The 21,508-nt window shown below is 39.2% G+C and overlaps 1 protein-coding gene across 44 annotated transcripts in view; it reads left to right on the top strand.

The window, feature by feature from the left end:
• The window catches only part of RIMS2 (regulating synaptic membrane exocytosis 2), a 737,322-nt gene that overhangs the window by 195,104 nt on the left and 520,710 nt on the right, over nt 1–21,508 (top strand). For all 44 annotated transcript variants that reach the window (XM_075125014.1, XM_075124984.1, XM_075124982.1 and 41 more), the window contains one exon: nt 15,890–16,200. In XM_075125014.1, the coding sequence (XP_074981115.1) occupies nt 15,890–16,200 (311 nt within the window). The remainder of the gene's footprint in view (nt 1–15,889; nt 16,201–21,508) is intronic.

Here is a 21,508-nt window from a genome sequence, read left to right as displayed (position 1 = left end):
TAAGAGATTTTATCTTGAATCCAAGTCTAGTTTAAGTTTCAGCACCAGAAAGCATTTTATATTTATTTCTCTTATAACCATTTCTGACTTTAATGCCTTATACTTGTACTCACTGAAAATCTTTGTAGTTAAATAAACTTATTTTATTCTTTAATCAAAACTAATCCAGTGTTCTGTTTAATTAGAGTTGCCAAACAATTCAGTTTAAAGTAGCAAACACTTGTACTTTGACCCCTTACACACGCAACAGACCTCTGATATCCAAATTGTCTAAGGGAGGGCTGGACAGCTCAGAACACATGTTTTGGGGAAAATTCAGGACTGGGAGTGTGTTGGGGTCAAGCTGCAAGCAATAACCAAGGCTGCTGGAAGCCAGAGTGTAGCTAACGTACAGCTGGTAGGCAACAGCTACTCAGGGTCTGACCTGCATGGTGTTTGGGTGTTCATGAGGGGCCCAGGTTGGGAGCTACAGCAGTAAAGCATTGTGAGACACCCAAGGTTGCAGGACAGGTGGTGGCACAACCCCTCACTTGTCTGGATTGCATCCCAGAATGAGATGCAAGCCCAAGTGGGATTGATTATTAACCTGCTTACTTGGGAGGTCTTTGTCTTTGCTCTTGGGACAACTTGAGGTGGAATCCCCATCTGGATTGTATGCCTTAATCAACCTGTGCATCAAGATCAACTGCTTGACCAATGCCCCCAAGAAAAATGATGGCCTTCCCAGATCCTGCCAGCTCTGACCCAGTTCTCCCTCCATTGCCCAAACCAATGCAAGTCTATCAGGTCCAACTCCACCTCTGTAATGTGGAGAAAAAATGATGCTGGGCATTAGGTCTATGCATATATTGCAGGGAGCCAGAACACTTTGCATAAAGCTTCCCTGCCAAGGTCCAATCTGTGCCCTTGTCAGGAAATGCCAGACCCGAGCCCTGACTGGGAGGGAGGGATTGGGCCGAGTGGTGCTCTTCCTTTCTCCCCGACAAGCCACACCAACTCTTGTCTGCGGGTACCTTGGTGATGGCCAATCCACATCCTACATATCTCCAACTCCCTCTCTAGCTCTGGCATCCTGTGATGCCTGACATCAGCATAGAGCTGCTGGTGGACTCAAGCGCTTCAGGCAGTTCCATGGACCTGGAGTTTGCCTGAGTGCACAATATCCCCACCAAGGATTGCCCTGAGTTAGTAGAGTCCATATATGGGTCACTCCTTTCATCAGGACTGGCCATCCACCAGGCAGCTCTCCTAGGGGTAACTATCCTTTGAGAACACTGAGAAGTTCTCCAGTTTGGACTAATTTGTGCACCACATTCATCAGTTGTCCTTGGCATCCCCTAGCACGTCACCCAAGATCTCTGCAGACAATCCTATTTCCCAAAAGCTGACCTGGGACCAGAAACCATTTGCAATGTACAGTAGAACCTCAGAGTGATGAACTGACTGGTCAACCACACACCCCATTTGGATCTGGAAGTACACAATCAGGCAGCATCAGAGACCTAAAATAAAAAGCAAATACAGTACAGTACTGTGTTAAATGTAAACTATTAAAAAATAAAGGGAAAGTTTAAAAAAAAAAGGATTTGACAACATAAGTTTCCTTTCTGGAAACTTTCTGTGCTTGTTTTGTTTAAATTAAGATAGTTAAAAGCAGCTTTTTTTCTTTTGCATAGTAAAGTTTCAAAGCTGTATTATGTTAGTGTTCAGCTATAAACTTTTGAAAGAACAGCCATAATATTTTCAGAGTTACGAACATTTCAGTGTTACAAACAATCTCCATTCCCGAGGTGTTCAGAAGTCTGAGGTTCTACTGTATTTGATCTTCTAAAGAATTCAGAGATATGAATGGAACATCCAAAAGTAAATCCAGCAACCCCGGGGACATTCCAATGTCTCCAGGGATTCCTGTTAAATATCAATGCTACGTCAATGTGTTCAACAAAAAGAAAGCCAACACCCTGCCAACCATTGCCGCAATGACTGTCCCATCAACGTCGAACCAGGAGCAGACATTCCCTTTGGGCTCACTTACTCCATCTCATAACCTGAACTACAGGCACTGCAAAGCTATCTCAGGGAAAACCTATAGAAGGGGTTCATTTGCCTCTGCACATTCCAGCTGTTTGAAAGACTCTGCTCTGCCAAAGTCTTCACAAAGTTGGACCTCCACCAAGTTTAAAACGTAGTGAGGATCTGGGAAGGAGACAACTGGGAGACCACTTTCCATACCAGGTATAGTCATTTAGAATATATTGTCATACCAGTTGTGTTGTGCAATGTCCCTGCGAACTTCCAGCATGCCATAAATAACAACTTTAGGTACATGCTGAATCAATGAGGACATCCTAATTTTCTCCAAAAGTCAGGACCTCCACAATCATCCATGTGTCTTGGAGAGACTCTGCCCAACCCACCTTTATGTGAATTTTGAGAAATGAGAGTTCTATAAGAACACAGTGGAATTCTTGGGATATATCATCTTGCCCAAGGGACTCACAGTGCAAAAGGTGGTGAAAGGTGGTGGCAATATCTGACCAGGCCACATAAACTGGCAGCAATATCTGACATACATAGGGGTCCAATGATTCCTGGGGTTCACCAGTTTCTACAGGCAATTTATTAAAGGATTCTCTAGCTTACTAGCACCTGTAACAATATTCTTGCAAAAGGAGCCTGGTTCACCTGGTCCACGGAGGCTCAGTCAGCCTTCAATCAACTGAAGAGAGCATTCACCTTAACATCCATCCTGATTCATTCAGCTCCCATAAAACCATTAACAATTGAGGCCAATGCCTCAAAATTTGCCATTGGTGTAGTATTATCTCCACATGTGGGCTCCTGCAACCTACTCCATCCCTGTGCCTTTTATTCCTGGAAGATAACTCCAGCAGAAAAATATTACGATATTGAGGACAAGGAGATACTGGCTATCAATGCGGTTTTTGAGGATTGGAATCCCCTCCTAAAAGGAGCCTGAATTTCCCAATCCAAGTCCTGACAGATGACAAGAACCTGGAGTGCCTATGAACTGCTAGATGCCTTAAACAACAGGTCCCTTTTCTTTACTTGATTTGACTTCATTGCCCGGGGCGAGAAACAGGAAGATGGATGTCCTATCCCACAAGGCGGAATATTTCTAGCCTGGCGAAGAACCCTCTGCCACAGTACTCAATGTATTCACCTTTGTCAACAGCATGATTGATAGCAGTCTGATGTGCTCCATCTGCTATCTGCTCCCTTTCAGAAGCCAGATCCACCAGACCCTGAATGATGATGGTATCCAGTCCAACTTTGTGTTCTTACTACAGAATGGCCTCCTTTATTCCAAGAGTTGTATTTATATTCTGGAGAGACAGTTTAGGCTTCAGGTATTGAAATTATGCCACGATTTGCCACTTGTGGGCCATTTTGGCCAGTTCAAGACTTGGAATCCAGTCTCAAGAAGCTTCTGGTGGCCAGACGTATGAGCTTACATCAAGGAGTATATAAGGTCCTACAGCCTTTGCAGCCATACCGAGAACCCATGAACAAAACCCCTATGTCTCCTCCAATCTCTGCCCATGCCTCCACATCCTTGGTCTACAATATCAATAGACTTCATCATAGAACTGCCATGCTTCCAGGAACACTTGGTAATCTTGGTTGTCATTGATCTCCTAACAAAGACGGTACACTTCTTTCCATTTTATACTGTTCCTACTGCATGGGAGACATCTTCGCTTTTCCTGGAAAATGTCTTCCGGTACCACAGGTTACCATTGTATTGGTCCAGGATCTCTAGTTCATCTCCTGATTCTGGCAGGAATTTCTCAGACTCCTTGGCATTGAGCCCCGTACCTCATCCACCTGTCAGCAGCTGACTAAGGGAAAACAGAGAAGGTCAATGAAATCTTGGAGCAGTATCTTTGCTTCTTTTTGAGTTACCACCAGGACAATTGGCTTCCCCTACTGTGCTATGCTGAATTCAAATACAACAACGCAATCCACACCACAAACCAGTGTAGCCTTTTCTTTGCAAGCTATGACTTTCACCCCTAATTCCACCCAGACTTACCTGTGAGTTCCCCAGTACTGGCCGCTGCAGATTTAGCCTCCCACCTATACCAGGTGCACTGGGACCTCAAGGAACTCTTGCATTCTGCCAAAAAAGCCTATAAACTCCATGCAGACTAAGATTGTCAGGCTGCCCCCAATCTGACCAAGGGAGAAGATGTGGCTCTCTTCCCAGAACCTTAGATTGAGCTGCGCATCCGCCACAGTAGACTACGAATACCTGGGCCCCTTCAAGATTATAGAATGGGTAAACCCTTTCAAGTTTCAAGTTACAGCTGCCCAAGTCCTTGAAGATCCACCCTGTCTTTCAAATCTCACTTTTAAAGCCCTGCATTGAGAACCCATACCCAAACTGCTCCAACCTGCTACTGCCACCTGCTATACAGACAGGTGGACTACTTGGTTCCCTACAGTTCAACTCTTAGCAAGTAGGGGAAGGCTCCAGTATCTGGTCAACTGGAAAAGCTACAGTCCAGATGAGTGGTCTTGGGAACAAGTGGAAAACATCTATGCCCTGGGCATGTTGTGAGAGTTCCATCAGAAGTAACCCAAGATACGAGGCTCCAAGGCCCCTAGGAGGTGCTCTTGAAGGTGTGGGTACTGTCTGGAAGCAGGGCCTGCAGCAGAACCAGTCTCCGGGCAACCTAATGGGCACAGCTGGCCCTGTAGTAGGCTGCCTGGTTGACTATACCGCCTGATTGACTGGAAGAGTCAGCATACTGGATCTTAAGCCCAGCAGCAGCAATGGGTTAGTGGCTGTTCAAAGTATTGGCCCATGGATGTGATAGCTTGTGTGCTTGCTTCTTCCCATCCTTGTTTCAGCCCTGCTTCTGCTTTGGCCTCAGTCCTGCCCCTGCATTGCCTCACTTCAGGAACCCGGTTCTGACCCTTGGCTCTGATTCCTGACTTCAGCTCTGACACTTAGTTTTGGCATCTGGCCTCTGATTCTGGCTCTGACCCTGGGCTCCTATTCCTTACTATTGACTCCTGTTCTTAGCACAAGTCCTGGCTCCTGTTCTAATCACTGTGCGTGACCACCCATATCACAGTCACTGACCGTACCTTTCTTGGTGAGCTCTCTCACTAGCTCCTCTGAGAAGTCCCTCTCCGCAGAAGCTTTCTGTCTTCTGTAGGCCTCCTGACTGAGCACTCCTAAACCTTTATTATGCCCAATTGTTCCTTAGTTAATTAAGTGCTGCCCAGCCTTCTAGGTAATTCTTCTTTCATATGGCATTTGAAAAGTAACAGGCTGGGATTATAATTGAATCTTAATATTTGAAAGCTATTCTAATGCTTTTGGGGTAGCTAGGTGCCACCCTGCCCCTGTGCCATCGCTGTAAGCATGAATGGGGCAGTTGTCCATGACATGTCACATAGGGTTTGTACCTCACTACAGTCACAATTTTATGATTCCCTGATTATCTATTTGGGGAGGAGATAACCACACCTTCCATGCATTGCCCAAAAGTGGTTGAGTGCAGTCCATTGCCTATGGGAAAGGCAGAATCCTGGGATTTTTTTTGTTGGCTCTTCAATCAGGTCTTTGTTTAGGATTTCACAAGAGGGCCATAATTCAAGCCAGCAAGTACTGGTGTCCTTTCTGTTGGCCTGCAGCACTGTCACATGGATCCAGAAAGGCTTCCTCGATTTGAGATGGGGGCGTGGCAGTGAATTGAGTCTCGGTGTATTGGCAGGTCTGGCGCAGCCAGGATCTTGCACTCCCAGAACATCTTGTCTGATGTTGGCTGGTACAATGGGAGCCATAGTATTGGGATTGATTTGAGAGAGCCACTAGTAATACTGAGCATGGTATTGATTTCAATATCAACAAGACTGATGTGGGAGCTGTTGCACCAAAGTGGCAAACAATATGCCACTGTTTGCAAGACCAAGGCTGTACTGATGTTTGAAGCATGCATGTATCACATTCCCTGGATATTCAAGCAAGCTTCTGGATGATGTTAACTCTTGTCTTTTTCTTCCTTTTTGTGTTGTCAAGGTGTTGGCAATAGCTCAACGTCTGATCAAGGGTAACTCCAAGTGGGTTCTAGCCCATGAAAGCTTATGCTCAAATAAATTTGTTAGTCTCTAAGGTGCCACAAGCACTCCTCGTTGTTTTTCCAAAATACTGGGGGCTGCGGTCATGTGAAAGAAGCAGACCACAAAAGTTCACTTTCCGCTGCACTTTGACCTCACACTTTTTCAAGTGGAAGGCAGAGACAAGTGTTTTCAAAGCACTGGGTTTCAGTCACCAAACTTTTTGAAATATATCTGAACTGTCCAGAGGTGGTTGTTCATGAATTTCTCTATGGCCTCCAGAGACGATGCTTGCATTGCTAGCACAATGTCATTTGCGTAGATAAATTTACAGGATGATGGGACCAGAATATCGCTGGTATAGTGCAGCCACTAAAACGGATCCCTCTGAGAGGCCATGTTCAATCTCCATAATTTGCACATAGGTGTATGGTGAATTTTCTCTTACTCAGCATCTTGAATCTGATGGTTGATTGGCATGGGAAAGCTAATACTAACTTCAGTTGAAGATCTTTGAACCATACGTATCAGATACAGAAGAAAGATCAATGAATGCTGCTGCTGTTTTTAATTGTTGCTGGTAGCCAGATTCTATGTACTTGGCTAAGGCCAACACCTGGTCACAGCAGTTGTGACCAGTTCTAAATCTCGCCTGCTCTTTAGGAACCGGTTGCTCCAGGATTAGCTGTAATCTTTGAAGTAAGAGCCATTCCAACAGTTTATAGGGAGATGGGTCTGATAGCTTTTTGGGTCAGTGGCTTCTTTTCCAGGCTTCAAAATGGCTATGATCTTGGCTACCTTCCACTCTTTTGGTATTATGCATGAAGAGTTGATGTTGCTGAAGAAGTCTGGCAGCCACCTTCTTGCCTTCAGACCAAAGTTCTTCAGGAATTTTGGATATATTCAATCCATTCCTGCTGCTTTCCTGGACTTAGTGTTGGAGAGAACCTTGTCCACTTCATGAGAACATAAGAATGGCCATACTGTGTCAGACCAAAGGTCCATCTAGCCCAATATCCTGTCTTCCGACTGTGGCCAGTGCCAGGTGCCCCAGAGGGAATGAACAGAACAGGTAATCATCAAGTGATCCATCCCCTGTCACTCATTCCCAGCTTTTGGCAAACAGAGGCTAGGGACACCATTCCTGCCCATCCTGGCTAATAGCCATTGATGGACCTATCCTCCATGAATTTATGTAGTTCTTTTTTGAACCCTGTTATGGTCTTGGACTTCACAACATCCTCTGGAAGGAGTTCCACAGATTGATTGGGCATTGTGTGATGAAATACTTTCTTTTGTTTTAAACCTGCTGCCTCTTCATTTCATTTGGTGACCCCTAGTTCTTGTGTTATGAGAAGTAGTAAACAACATTTCCTTATCTACTTTATACCAGTCATGATTCATCTACTATGTAGGGGACATAAAGGGATGAAGACAACTGGTACTGATTCAGTGTGTGGTAAAGTTGGTTGTGGACTTGCCGCCCGATTTTTTTATCCATTGGCACATGGGAATTGGTAATTAACTGAGCAGAGATGGTACCTGCACTTACTGATATGGTTTGTAGGCTGCTGGAGCTGCACTGCCTAAAAGTTTGAGGAACTTCCAGGCTTTGCAGCTTCAAGTCAAGCACCATCATGGTTTTGCACAAACTTTTTCTTCTAGCTGAGTTCAAAAACTCAAGCAATACTATTGTGGTTTTGGGCTTTTGTCGGCTTGATATTGTCAGAAGAGTACCTCATTCTCTTCTGTTGAGCAAGGAGTGAATGCTTTTCTAAAGCCCCTTGCAATGTTTGATTTCACAGCTGATACTAGTAGGCCTACAAAGCAGTGGTAATTGAGCTGTATATGGTGGGATCTGGTTTATTGAACCCTTGCTGTTATCACCACATAGAAGGACCAATCAACAGATTGTAGATTCCAGCACGGTTTCAGGAAGGATTGAATGAGTGGAACTTGTAGGCCTGTACAAATCACAATAGGTAGTGTTGGCTGTTGGTAATGTCATTGAGAACTGACCTTTTGGATGGCATGGGGTGGCTGCTGATGTCACACGACACAAAACAAAGGTCAGAAGTGTAGCATTACCTCCATTAGGCCGACTTGAATGTGCCAAAGTCTTTGGTATTGTAGAGGAGGTGCTGGTCTTCAATGAAAGCTCAGGATGTCAGCTGTTCTCCAGCAGAGTTGTTCTTGTTATAGCCCCATAGGCTGTTGTGGATATTGAAATCACTGACATGGATGGTAGGATGGCTTGGTGCTAGTAATGCTAGACATGGCCATTCCATTGGTGGTGGCTTGTACCCATTTATAACTGTCAGATTGCTGATTTTAATGGCAATTGAGCTGGGGTTTAGGTGATAGGCATGACCTGGATGGAATATTAAGGTCATGTTTTATGTACATCATGAGTCCATATTTGGGATGATGGCTTGCAGATATCAGGGCATATCTGTTGATCTTTGATTGGTGGCCTTCACTCTCCAGGTGTGTTGTAGCACAAGGACACTGATATTTTGAGTCTGCAGGATCACTGTGATGTAATCACACTTTGCATTGGATGGCCCTCAAGGTTGAACTCCATAATGTGCAGTGATGGACTGATTTGAAGAAAGGTTTGGCCCTTACATGGGCCATTATTGCCATTGCTTTTCTGACCAGGAGGTCCTCTAAGGATGTTTGGCTGCACATAATGGGGAAGACGGTGTGAAGGTTGTTTTCTCCTCCTAAGTAAATTAACTACTCCGAGGTGGATCTGGGTTGGGTTGTTCTCTTTATCAGCTGCCCTGTGAAACATGGATAGTGACCTTTGATATGGTTCAGTATGATGCTTTAGCAATCATAAGCCATTGGTTGGTGTTAATCAGAGTGTGCCCAGTAAAAAGTAATATTTGTTTCCCCAATAATCCAAGCTTTTAATTTTTTTCAGCATGCTATGTACAGTGAATTCTGGAATTAGTTGCCTCAACCATTAGAGTATCCAAACTTGAGGGCAAGAAAAATATGAAAATTTTTGTTTAGAAATCTGATGAAAGCCTGTATTTTAACCTTTTATGCAACCAAGTAGGATGGGAATAAATACCTTTGGCTAGTCCCAAAGAATATTCTTTTGATTTGAAGGGCTTCTTAAGGTATATGCTTGTGTGTAACAGGAAGAATACTGAAGAGTTTGACCTCTGTCTTGCACCACCAATATTAGATTATCCAGAGTTGCTGGTATGCTGCTGAAAAGCTCTTGGAAGCTTCAGGGTCTTAGAAAGAAACTGATGACTAAGTAAAATAACCTTCTCAAAAAAGGTAGATCAGTCTCTCATTTTCTGAGTTAGATTATGTCCAGAAGTGACTCCTGCCAAGAGAAACAGAGGTTAAACTAATAGCTCACTGAAATCCCTTATCGCTATTTTGCAAAATGAGGAAGGCCCAGCACAGTTTGGAGCCAGAGAGAAGGATCGTAAAGTTGACCCCAGTTTTCACTAGGAAAAAGCAAATATGGCCAAATTGTGCAACATAACAGATTTGACCATATGCATAATCCTAATTTATTAAGAGATTTTTCTTATGTCCTCTAAGGACTGTCCTGAAGCAGCTGTTTCAGCAGGTTATATTACAAATCTCCAGCAGTGACCAAAACAGAGATTGAAGAACTTCTCAAAGAAGCCTATTTTGCACAGGATGACTTCAGTTATTGCGCTGTTCCAAGAATGCACCGACTCCTTTAGCATCAATAAATGGTAAAAAGGACTGAGTTAGTAAACGTGATTAATGAAGTTGGTGACGGGCCAACTATAAGCTCATCTCATTGAAACTAACATTCTAGACCTGCCACAATCTGGATTCAGGCCAGGATTTACTGTTTAAAGCATTTTATCTGTCTGGAATATAAAGAAAAAATAAAATGTTTAAAGAAACACTATCACATTCTGGGAAACTTCAGGGTGCATAAGCAATAAACATCACACTAATGTTTCAACCTGCTCCTGGCACCTGGGATCTCCAGAGAATTGACAGCATTGTAATAATAGGCACTGACTTTGCTCCAAGAGCCTCGATGCCATTTCAGCATAGTTTTGTGGCCTAAAATCCACTCTTAACATACTTTTTATTATTACAGCTAAATAGCCTAGTTACTGCAACAATGTTATAACAGGTTTCAAAGTTATAACAAAGAATCATACCAAATAAAAGGTACAAAGTGATGCTGGTTAAATAGATCCAAAACAGTTTTTGTTAACTTTGGTTTAGTTTTATTTAGGTACTTATTTTCTGCTACAAATGTACAAGGCAAGTGGCAAATGGAACACGTGTTGGGCCTTTTTTAAAATAAACTTTCGTCTCTTAGTTAAATATAAGCAGGTGGTCTAGTCTTATTTTTCTTGGAATATAGGGCACCTGTGATCACAATCAAACTTGTAACTAGTATGCAATCAAATACACGATCTGTGGTTTTGGTTATGCCCCTCTCTTGATAATCATAAGCATTTTGAAAGTATTATAAGACCTATATTTTTCATATAATTTAATGTGATACATCCTGTATTTTTAATATTATACAGAAGTTTAGCAAATGGTAATTTTTCTGCAAGATATAGCAGTCTTACTTTTCATATAATTTATTGTAAAGGTGTAAAATAAAAATGACTTGGAATTTCAATCCATTTGATTAAATTTAAGATGTATTTTTACTTTACAAGAAATCTGCAGGCAAAAATTATTTATAAATAAGCAATACTTTATACATTGCAATTACAAATGGATTTAAAATAGTGGATAAGTTTTGTTCTATTGTTAAGAAGAATTACATACTGTGAAGTAGTAAACTGGTGTGTAAGAATGTACACAGATCATACTACTTAGTCTAGCTGTGTCTGAGACTGCTACAGATGTGTCGCTCTTATCCTCTATGTAAACGTTCATTGCCCTTCTCCAGACACTGGCTGATTAGACTGACATTTCTGTCTTTGAGGAGTCTGCTTATCTTTCCAACTATATTAAGATAGTAGCGGTGAAAGTAGGGGATATAATTTATTTATTCAAAAAGCTTGCTTCAAATGCAGAGGTACTAGCCACCAGTGGTCTTCGGAGGTGGTGGTAGTAGTCAGAAGCTTATCATATTATGTCCATTAAGTGATGATAGAGTAAAGGAAAGCCCATGCTAAAACATTAGGAACTTCTCTGTTTCTTGTACAGATTAGGATTGTGCAGAGTCAAAATAAGGTGAAGATTTAGGTAAATCCATATCTTCAATTTGGGTCAGTACTTGGCTAAAAACAGAGAACTACTTAAAAAAAAAGAAAGAAAATGTGTTTTGAAAAATAAACTAAATTCAGAGTGAATACTGAAATGTCATCTTTGATATATCTTATGTAGTTATTGTGACATATTAGTAAAGAACATTTAATTTTTTTGAACATCAGCAATACCTACTATAGGCACTAGATGGTGTTTCAGCCTTTACTGTGAATTAATGAACATTTGTGTGTTTCAAAAGATATTGGCAACCTTTTAGGATGCAAATTTTTTGGTAACTTCAGAAAGTGAAGATTATTAGAGGTGTTAAGAGAGCAGAATTTTGCATTTTTCTCCATTTAAGGTGGACACTGTACTAGTTTTTAAAATAATTCACACACAGAATCTTCCATGTTTGTATAGGCACACATTGTTTTCTTATATATATATATTTTTTCCAGGTTGCTGTTAAACAATGGATAGAGGAGTTAAAATGCAAATGCAATTTGAAAATTGTCTTTAGATTATGATTTTGTCAGAGCATGAATCAGTCCTTCTCAGTTTTAAAACAAAATATAACCTTAGCATATTGTGTGTGCTACTGGAAATAAATATTTTTTATAACAGGAATGCTACTAGAGACTGAGGAATAAGATGTAGAAATCAACTCTGACCTCTAATAAAGCAGAGCCTGAATATTTTTGTATACATTAATTAATTTGCCTACATATGTGACAGTGGCATTTTGTTAGTTCTTTAATGTTACTTTAAAAAAACCCGGTAACTACTTATCTCAACAATTTGAACAGCTAAATGTAAGAAGCAGTTTTCCTCATGAATAAATATGCAATGTATTTGAAAATAAGTGTGAGTTATAGCTGGTATTTCTGATATTAGCAAACAGGTAAAATGATGAAAAAATATGAAAAGCAAAGGGCTATATATTTTTCGCATGTTATATTTAAAAGTCACTCTAGCATAGAACACTTTAATATAGCTTTCTGTTTTCAATTTCATTTATTTTCATGTTTTGTAGGGTTGTTTTTTTAACATTTATAGTATAATTTCATTCAGATCTGATCCATTTTGCTGTGAAAGTCTATAAGAAATATAATGAATTATCTCTAGAGCCAATCTGATTTTTCTGAGAGTCAGTTGGATATTCTATGATTACTTCTCTGGTGTGTGATCAGAAACAAAGGAGCTGATCCAGTCTCAGTGGCAGTCTATGAGAAACAGATTCCAAACTTTAGAGTGGAAATGAAATGACAAACCAGGATACCACAGATTCCTATCCCTTTAAGATTGGGTAGTGCCTTTAAAGAAAGGGACAGATGTTGGTCCAACTTCTATCATAAACATATCTGTTTCCTCAGTTATCTCGTGGCATTGGCAACTGTGCTGCCATGTGCTGAGCTAGCTTTTCAGCTACTCAGCCCAGCAGCGGCTGGTATTACTGCAGAAGTAGCTCATTAAATCACACAGGGCTATAAGGGAAGGAAATTGGTATATTTCTCTCTGACAGCTCGCTGTGGGTAACCCAGGAGCAAGTTCATGACTCCTGGTAGGGGAAACCTCCAACCATCTTCTGTTGGAAGGACTGATCACTGTACCACATTGCTTTGTGGCAAAGGTGAAAATGCTAGGCATCCTGAAGTGCCTCTCTTCAAGGGAAAAATGTAGCTGGGGACTAAGGAGTTATACACTGAGTGGTTCAGCTTGTGCGGCTTGGTTTCAGTGAATCATTTAAAATCTCTAACAATACCAGAAAAATACTGTAAGAAGACTTTTAGGGATCTGATAGTGCAGTGGGTTACTCGTTCAAAATTGCCACTGACTTCTGTGCCTGAGTAATGATTGCAGGATTGGGTCTTTAAGTATAGTGTCATATATGTGAAAAGTTTACCACTTCATTCAGTGGAAACTCTGCCTGTACAGAAGGCAGCTACAGACATTACATCTATTTCTGGTTGGAAAATGGTTTTCCCATCCCAGGAAAATTTTCAGTCCCCTCCTCCACTCCCCCCCCCCCCTTTCACATTGGAACAAAATGGAGAATTTCTAAGTTTTTCATGAAAAAACAGAGAGAGAACAAGAAAGATCCCATAATAACCAAATAGTGTACTCAACTGGGTTGTGTAAGACCTAGCTTCAAGCCTCTGCTCTTCCTTATTCTGTAACTATTTAGCTCTTCTAGGGCAGTGACTCTCAGTCTTTTCAGGCAATTGTACCCTTTTCAGGAGTCTGATTTCTCTAAAACCTACCTGCTTACAAAATCAGACATACAAATATAAGTGTCACAACAAGCTATTACTGAAAGATAGCTTGCTTTCTCATTTTATCATATAATTATACAACCACTGTTCTAGGGAGTCTCTTGCTTTCTAGCTCATTTTGACTAGAAATTCTATCTTGGACTTGAGAAACCTTCTGGACAAAAGTTTCATCAACATTTTCCCACAAAAAGTTGTGCTTTTGATGAATTGGAAGGTTTTTCTGATTTTTTTTTTAAATCCTTGAAAAATTCCTGACCAACTCTAATTACAAGTTTGTGGTCACCCATCACAAAACCTAATCCTGTTTCAGAAGGCAAAACGCTCTCCCTCCTTTGTTTCTAAAATTTCAACTTGGAGCTTTGGTCTATGCTCTGACTTATCTGTGGGATGCATAGCATTCATGTCTTCAGGATATTTATATATAGAAGATAGTCAAGTGGTTCACTGATGTTCATTGTGAGGAGATCATGCTACCTCATACAGATACCTGAGGGGGGTCTGTCTCTTTTTGACACTTTGATAAGCTTATTTAGGTTGTCATGTCAATAAAATCTCACTGAATTGAATTGAAATGAGTTCTCAAAGCTTGATTATTAATGATGAGGATATTGCCACAGTAAAAATGAAAAGGACACCCCCTCATAACATAAGAGAAACAGTCATCATCCTGGCGGTTTTCAAATGAGGAAGCCACTCAGTCCAGCTTTAGCAGGACCTCTCTCTTTTAAGTCGCCTTCCAAATGAAGCTTCCATAGAAATATTTTTGGTCAGAAATGATTAGGCAGCCTGGCCCAAGTTTTCAACTGGGTAACTCATTGGAGATTAAAAGAACCGTACAGTTTGTAGCTTCTTCATACTGGATATTTTTTGGTGGTTTGAGCTGCTGTGTTAAGAGACAGGTACTTCATTTTCAGTGTGATGTCTTTCTCTGTACTGGAACTCTCTTCTTGACTAAGACATTGAGTGTTATACCTCCATAGCCTGATCATCTAGTTAGTTACATTTACTGAAAAACTGGTCAGGAGCATTAAGCAAGTTCTGGTTGAGTGTTTTGTAGTGCAAAATAAAAAAAATGAATGGCTGATCAAGCTTGGTTAGTGGGGATGATTAGCCATACCTACGGCTGGGTGTTGTTCTCCTGAAAAATATGTACATAAGATGTATAAAAATGTCAGCACACAGACCACAAAATAGTAGAAGGAAGTATACAAAAAGAGACAAGCTAAGACATGTGAAAAGAGGAAGGAATTAAAAGACTAGATTAGTGAATGAGTACTATATAAATTAATTGTTTCAAAACAAACTGAAACAGATGTATTGTTTTATTATAATGACTTTATAAAGTATTACTTTTGTTTTTACCCTTTGGACATGTTCTGGCATATAGTCGTATATATTTACTTTGTATTGTGGTAAGATTAGCTACATAATCAAGTTCCAAATTACCTAGTGCTGGAAATGACCTGCACTAATGTAATCAATTACAATCTCAAGACCCTGTAGATGAGCACATTTTATTATAATAAAAATAACTAAGTACAAAATATGTAATAGTTACATAATTGGGAAGTTGCAATAAATTTTTGAATAATCAGTTATTAACACAAAACAAGAGTTAAATAATCTCCCCACTTCATTGTTAAAAATCATTCCCATAAATATTGAATTTTTACCTTTGTGTTTACTAAATCAATTTAATTTAATTTAATTGACAGCAGTTTAATTTAATTTACAGCAGTTTAAAAAATCAAGTCAGATGCCCCATTTAGCCCTGCAATTAAATATAGAGGTCCAGATACTAAGCTGGTGAAATCAGCATATCAAAGTTGAAGTCAGTAGAATTATGTTTATCTGCACCAGCTGAAGATCTGATACAAAGTTTCTAACCCTGATTTTTCTTTAATTTAATCCATTTTCTTATATTTTTTACCCCCTCGTATTGCTTCTGTCATGTTACCCTTATCTCTTAATAATAATCTTTTCCCTTCTATTTCTACATCTTGCAAATCCATCTACCATTTTTCCAATTACTGTAAATGCAAAAGCAAGAATGGAAGCAAAAGTACTTTCTTGCATTATATTTTACTAAAGAAACTTTTCTTTCCACATTTGTCTAGACATATTTTATTATGCTTATTAATACCTTGTCTGTAACTTTATTTTAAAGAAGCGAAATATACTCTTGTTTGTACCTCCAGAACTAGCACCCCAACTGACACATGCTTAACTAAAACTTTTTTATCTTTGTATTATTTGACAAAACTAATTTGTTTTTCATTTAAATCTATGCACAGGTAATGTGGGTATGTAACTTGTGCCGAAAACAACAAGAAATCCTCACAAAATCAGGAGCCTGGTTCTACAACAGTGGATTAAATACACCGCAGCAGCCTGATCAAGAACATATTAGAGGATTGCGGAACGAGGAAGCACCTCAGGAGAAAAAGGCAAAGCTGCAGGAGCAGTCCCAATACCAAGGACCCTCAGGTGACATATCCACACCAGCTTTGGACAAAAATAGATCTCAAGTGCTCACAAGACAAGACTCAATTAAAAATGGTTCAGGAGTGAAGCACCAGGTTGCAAGTGACACAACTTCAGACAGGTAAGGAACTATTTCATCTTTATACTCATAAGAGAGTTTGTTGAAGTTGACCTTATTCTACAAATCCTATATGAGACTTTTGCATCTTCTAATTATATGTATTTTAGGTTGTTTTTTTTAAACAGTTCTAATTGATAAGCAGCTGAGGAGCCTTTCATTGTGCTCAGAAAGTTGCAGACAGCATACTCTCTTCTTCATCCTCTCCTTCTCAAAAAAGGTATTAGCCAAAAAATGATGATATGATGTACCTGAAAATGTGATGCTGAAAGTGTACATTGTGCTTAGATCATTTGCCCCTTTCAAAACACTCTTTGTATACTCTTTATAAAATATGTAGTCTGCAATGTTGTGTGATCACTAACTTTCTGGCATAATTATTGTGATTACTGCCAGTACTTAAAAAATAAGACATGGCAAGGTGTGTTGTTGGAAGTTAGTAGTCGTTCAGACTGTCAGAATGTTACTTTGCATAATACCTGCTGTATTTTGAATGAAAGATTGTAATATCTTTGAGTGTTGATGTCAGTACTGCATCTTCCTCAGAGTTTCCAACCTCAGGTTTAAACCTCAGTTCCCTTTGTCAATAATAATGAAAAAAATTCTTAACCCTGTCATCTTAGTGTCACCTATCACAGGCTGAAATTACAACTATTTTTTAAATTAATATAATTGTAACTTTCCTTCCACCTGTCTCACCAAATTCTAATTCATATTTCCTGCTCTGGTTGGAAAAAAGTTGAATGTAATTAACCAGACCTTTTTGCTTCACCTATTCTGCCTGCTGCCCTTTGCTCTGATTTCAGTTGACAGGTTCAGTGCGGAGTGGCTCCAAGTGCTTCTTAATTATATTCACTGTCTCTGAGCTGCACAGCACTGAAGTTGGCAGTTGAACTCATTGCTAAAGAGCAGCAGGCACAATGGGAGAAAAAAAGACTTATTCTACTTCTCATTTTTTCTTAATTATGCCTAGAAAATGGAATCATAATATAATGATAATGCCCCATCTCCTCAGCAGTATTTCAATTCTTGTATAAAGGCTAGATAGATTTTTAAAATGCTATTTTCTAAAACTCTAACTACAGATATAATATAAATATACACAGTTCAAAATAAAATAGATCAACAGGAAAAAATACTCTGTCCTTGAATTCCATCCATTCCCGTTAAGATCATCAATATCCAACTTGTTGATAAACTGTGTGGTCAATTGCTTGACTACACTTGGTTCATTCTGAAATATATTCAAGAGACCAAATAATCAATCAGTCATGTTTATTGCTAAAAGCCATTAATAATATAGTGTAGGAAAAAGGTTCAGTACTATACCAGTCTCCGGGAAGCTGTCTCACACAGGGCTGTTACATTCATCTTATACAGAAGATGTTCTCCAAAGTTACCCATTTCAGTTAGGAGTGTTTATGAAATCCAGCCCATCAGTTCCTCCTAATCTCTTAACTTTTATGTACCTTTCCTTATCTTGTTTTGGATACTAGCATTCCAGGTCCTGGTCCGTGAAGATACTGCTTTTACCAAGGTATAGAACAAATGTAGCTTGATTTTTGAGTTCCCTCTCTCTTATGCCAAATACTGAGCTATACAATTGCAGGGTATTGTGGGATGTAGCTTAGCATAAGTGAACAGAACTCTCAGAAAAACATAAGCCTATTCAGCTCTTATTACTGTCAGGCATTCACATAATGTGATATATACTAACCTAACGTATGTGTCTTGGGTAGCAGACAAACACTGGCTCCTTCAGACCCAGTCTCCTCTTTCAGTTTTATTTGTATATTGTACTTACTCATCCTATTGTCTCTTAACTAACATAAATACAATCTTGTGTAACAACCACACCTAAAATTGTATCTATGGTAAGTGCTGCACATCCTTGAGGTTTAGAGGAACCTCTAGTACTGAGAAAATCTCTCTTAATTTTTCTATGGTTATAATACCCCGTCTTAATGTTCATTGAGCCAATCTTCCTTCCACTGAAGGAGAGCTTGAAATAAGATACCTCCTGATGCATGACCATCTCTTCCCTAAGCTGGCCATAGTGTCTATTAGAGAAGGATGCCAGACTCTCCCTACCTCAAGGTTTCTAAGAGGTGCTGCGCTAAAATTCAAGGACTGAGCTAAGTCTCAAACATGAATCATTATATGACAGTGTGTTGCATACCAATGTGGTAGTCTTAACAGTAGCAATATTTTTAAAAGGAATTATAATTGTATTTAAAACAAAATTTTAAAAGTGAAGGCTTTCATTTTATTACATTTACCCTTTTATTAAAATAGTACATAGTATTTTATTAATAATAAAATGTTTTCATTTTTAAATTATAAAGTATTTTGTAGTATTCTCTTAGGCTAATGGAGCAGTACCTATTAGTCTATAAGTATTATTTTTTCTTTTTGATTGCTGATCGTGCTCTAAGAACCTCTTTCCATCTTCTAATCCCTCCAGCTTTGATCAAAGTAGCATATCCAAAGCATCTGAAAGAGTGTGAGACTTTATTTTGTATCTTCTATTTAAAAATATAAATTAGAATCTCTAATAATGCAGATGTATCTCTTTAAGTGCAACTGAAGCATTAAAATGACCAGCCACTAGATAAGCATGTTGGATGTGATATCACCTTGATAGAATTTTATTATAAAAGTGCTCAATCAAGGGAGTGAGTTTTTTGTGACTCGTATGGGAGGCCATTTTTGTTCCTTTCACTTTTCTGCATAAGATAAATCCAAAAGAGAAAGATGACAGATCAAAATAACCCCACTGACAGTGAAGTAGCAATAGTGCAGCCAAAGTTTTGAGAAGGGGACTTATATCCAGAGCACAGTAAGTAGTCAGAAAGTGAATACGAATATAAAAAATAACATGATATAATAACATGTTTCCAGGCTTTTTCAGTGTCCCCAGGTTTATTAGTGTATTTACACCAGACTTAATTTTGGAAAATTAAAGCAGTAGAATAAAATAATTTATTCTCATGTGTGAGAGAGCTCATTCATTATCTCCAGGGCTGTGGTGTATTGTTGCTTTCTTGTGACCATGAATATATCCCCAGGACATAGTGTGCTGAACTATTTTCCAAATGCTGCGTGAGATTTATAGGTCCCTTTCAAAATTTACCCGACAATATACATCCAAAAGGCTATATACATACCTGTATATTGTTTTAATTTTCTTAAAATATATTAATTTACTTACATTAGCATATATATAGTGTATAGTAATGATGTATTGCATGTAATTTTGCTGTAATTTTGAAGTCTCAAGTACTGATTTGAGTTTGTGTAGGTTATTTGGTTCATTATTTTTGCTTTATCTACAGTAAGTGGCTTGTACAGTATGGCTGAGGATATGAATTGTATACTGTCTGCTTTTTTCATAGCATATAAGAAAGAATAAGTATGTTTACAGATTAATATATTTTTCCAGTAAAATTTGAAAATTGGTATCTTTAATTTGTTTTGAGCTTTTGCTTACTGAGCACCCACAGCTTCCATTAACCTTAATTGCAGTAGTCAGCACTTAGCAATTTGGCATATCAGGCTCCAGATGTCTCAATTTGGGCAGCCAGAAAATGAGGAACACATAATTAGTGGGCACCTGAGAAAATATTGGTGTAAGTCACTTGCCCAGCATCATATGAGAAATCTGTAGCTGAGTTAAGAATAGAACTGAGCTGTTGTGGGTAGCATTCACCTCCTTAATCATGAAACCATACTTGCTGTCCCTGCATTATTCTCTACCACTGCCCTATTTGTCCCTTTCTCCCACCTTTCCTCTCTTTGTCTGTCTCCTTTGATTGTAAGTTCTTTGGAGCAGGCACCATATCTTCTTGAATATCTGAGTATCATCTAACATGTTTTGGCTGCTACTGCAATAGTAATAATCTTGATTAGCATAATATTCAATATTAACAATATCTTGACTAGTATTCTGTTTCTGCTCCATGTACAGAACTCCCTTTTGATATCAGTGTGAACACTGTGGCTGTAGGAAGAGCAAAGTATTGGAGTGGAGATCCTGTTTTATTGACCTAAGAGCAGAAATTTGCCTTAAAACTCTTGAGATGGGTTTGAACTGCAAAATTTAGATCTGACCTTTCTCAAGGCTGTTTGAAAAAGAGGTTTCAGTTTGGGTCCATGTCTACTAAAAACGGAAGTCAAAATCTACTTAACAGAAAAGTGTACTTGTCACCACCAGATCAGTCTTCCATTACTGAATATGTTTCTAGTATATATATGGTAGTTATAATATGCCTTAAAGTATTTTTATATTGCTGTTTGTGAAATAAATCTATGGAGAAGTCAGAGCCAGAAGGTTTATGATTGGACCCAGCGTGACATTGATTTGGGTTAGTGACCTACCTATATATGAAGTGAGCTGTAGCTCACGAAAGCTTATGCTCAAATAAATTTGTTAGTCTCTAAGGTGCCACAAGAACTCCTTTTCTTTGTGCGAATACAGACTAACATGGCTGCTACTCTGAAACCTACTTATATCTGACATTGATAGATGCTACACTGACATTGTTTGTATAATGCAGAGATTTTATCCTACAGACAGACAGGAAATATATAGTATTGTTGAAAGATTTAATCCGTTTTTGAACAAAGTATAGGTGTTGATGGGGACACAGTGCCAGGGCCTCTGAAAACTGGTGAGCAATGTGAATCCAAGAAAAGTAATCTAAAACATTTAATACAATCTAAACAGTAGATGCAGAAGGTCCATTTTGAGATCTGCTGTGCACAGATGGGTTATTTATGCTGCTGCGCATTGCAGTTCTTTGATTTGTACTATTCAATCTATTTTTTTCCTGGATCACTCAAAAGGGTCCTTTTTATTTTACTGTTATTAACAGCACCATACAGTCTGTCGTAGTCCTCAAAACCAACTCTGTTGCTGTTTTCTAATACATTACATTTCCATCCTCGCAACAACTGTGATCTTAATACTATCTGGATAGAAATATTGTCTTTTCTGAAGCTACCTGTAATATTCCTTCATTAATCATTACGTAGAGGACTCTCAGTCTTCCCTCTCCTCATCCAAATCCAAGACAAATCAAGACAATACTCTGCAATTAAAGAGAAGGGAACGGGATCCTTATGATTGCTCCCAAACTCAAGCTGTTTGCACAGCACCACACTGTTTGTCTGGAGTGCAGCTGTGGAATAGTCATGTGGAGTGAATAACAGATGTTACCATGTTTGAATAATGCCATGAGCATGAAATAAGAAGTCCTGCCTCCCCCTATGCCAATATAGAAAGTATGACACTCAGGGATGACATAAGAGG

The sequence above is a fragment of the Caretta caretta genome, chromosome 2 (genome assembly GCF_965140235.1).
Source record: "Caretta caretta isolate rCarCar2 chromosome 2, rCarCar1.hap1, whole genome shotgun sequence".
Taxonomy (NCBI): Eukaryota; Metazoa; Chordata; order Testudines; family Cheloniidae; genus Caretta; species Caretta caretta.
The sequence above is the reverse complement of the archived record's forward strand: the minus strand, read 5'-3'. Positions and strand labels throughout refer to the sequence as shown.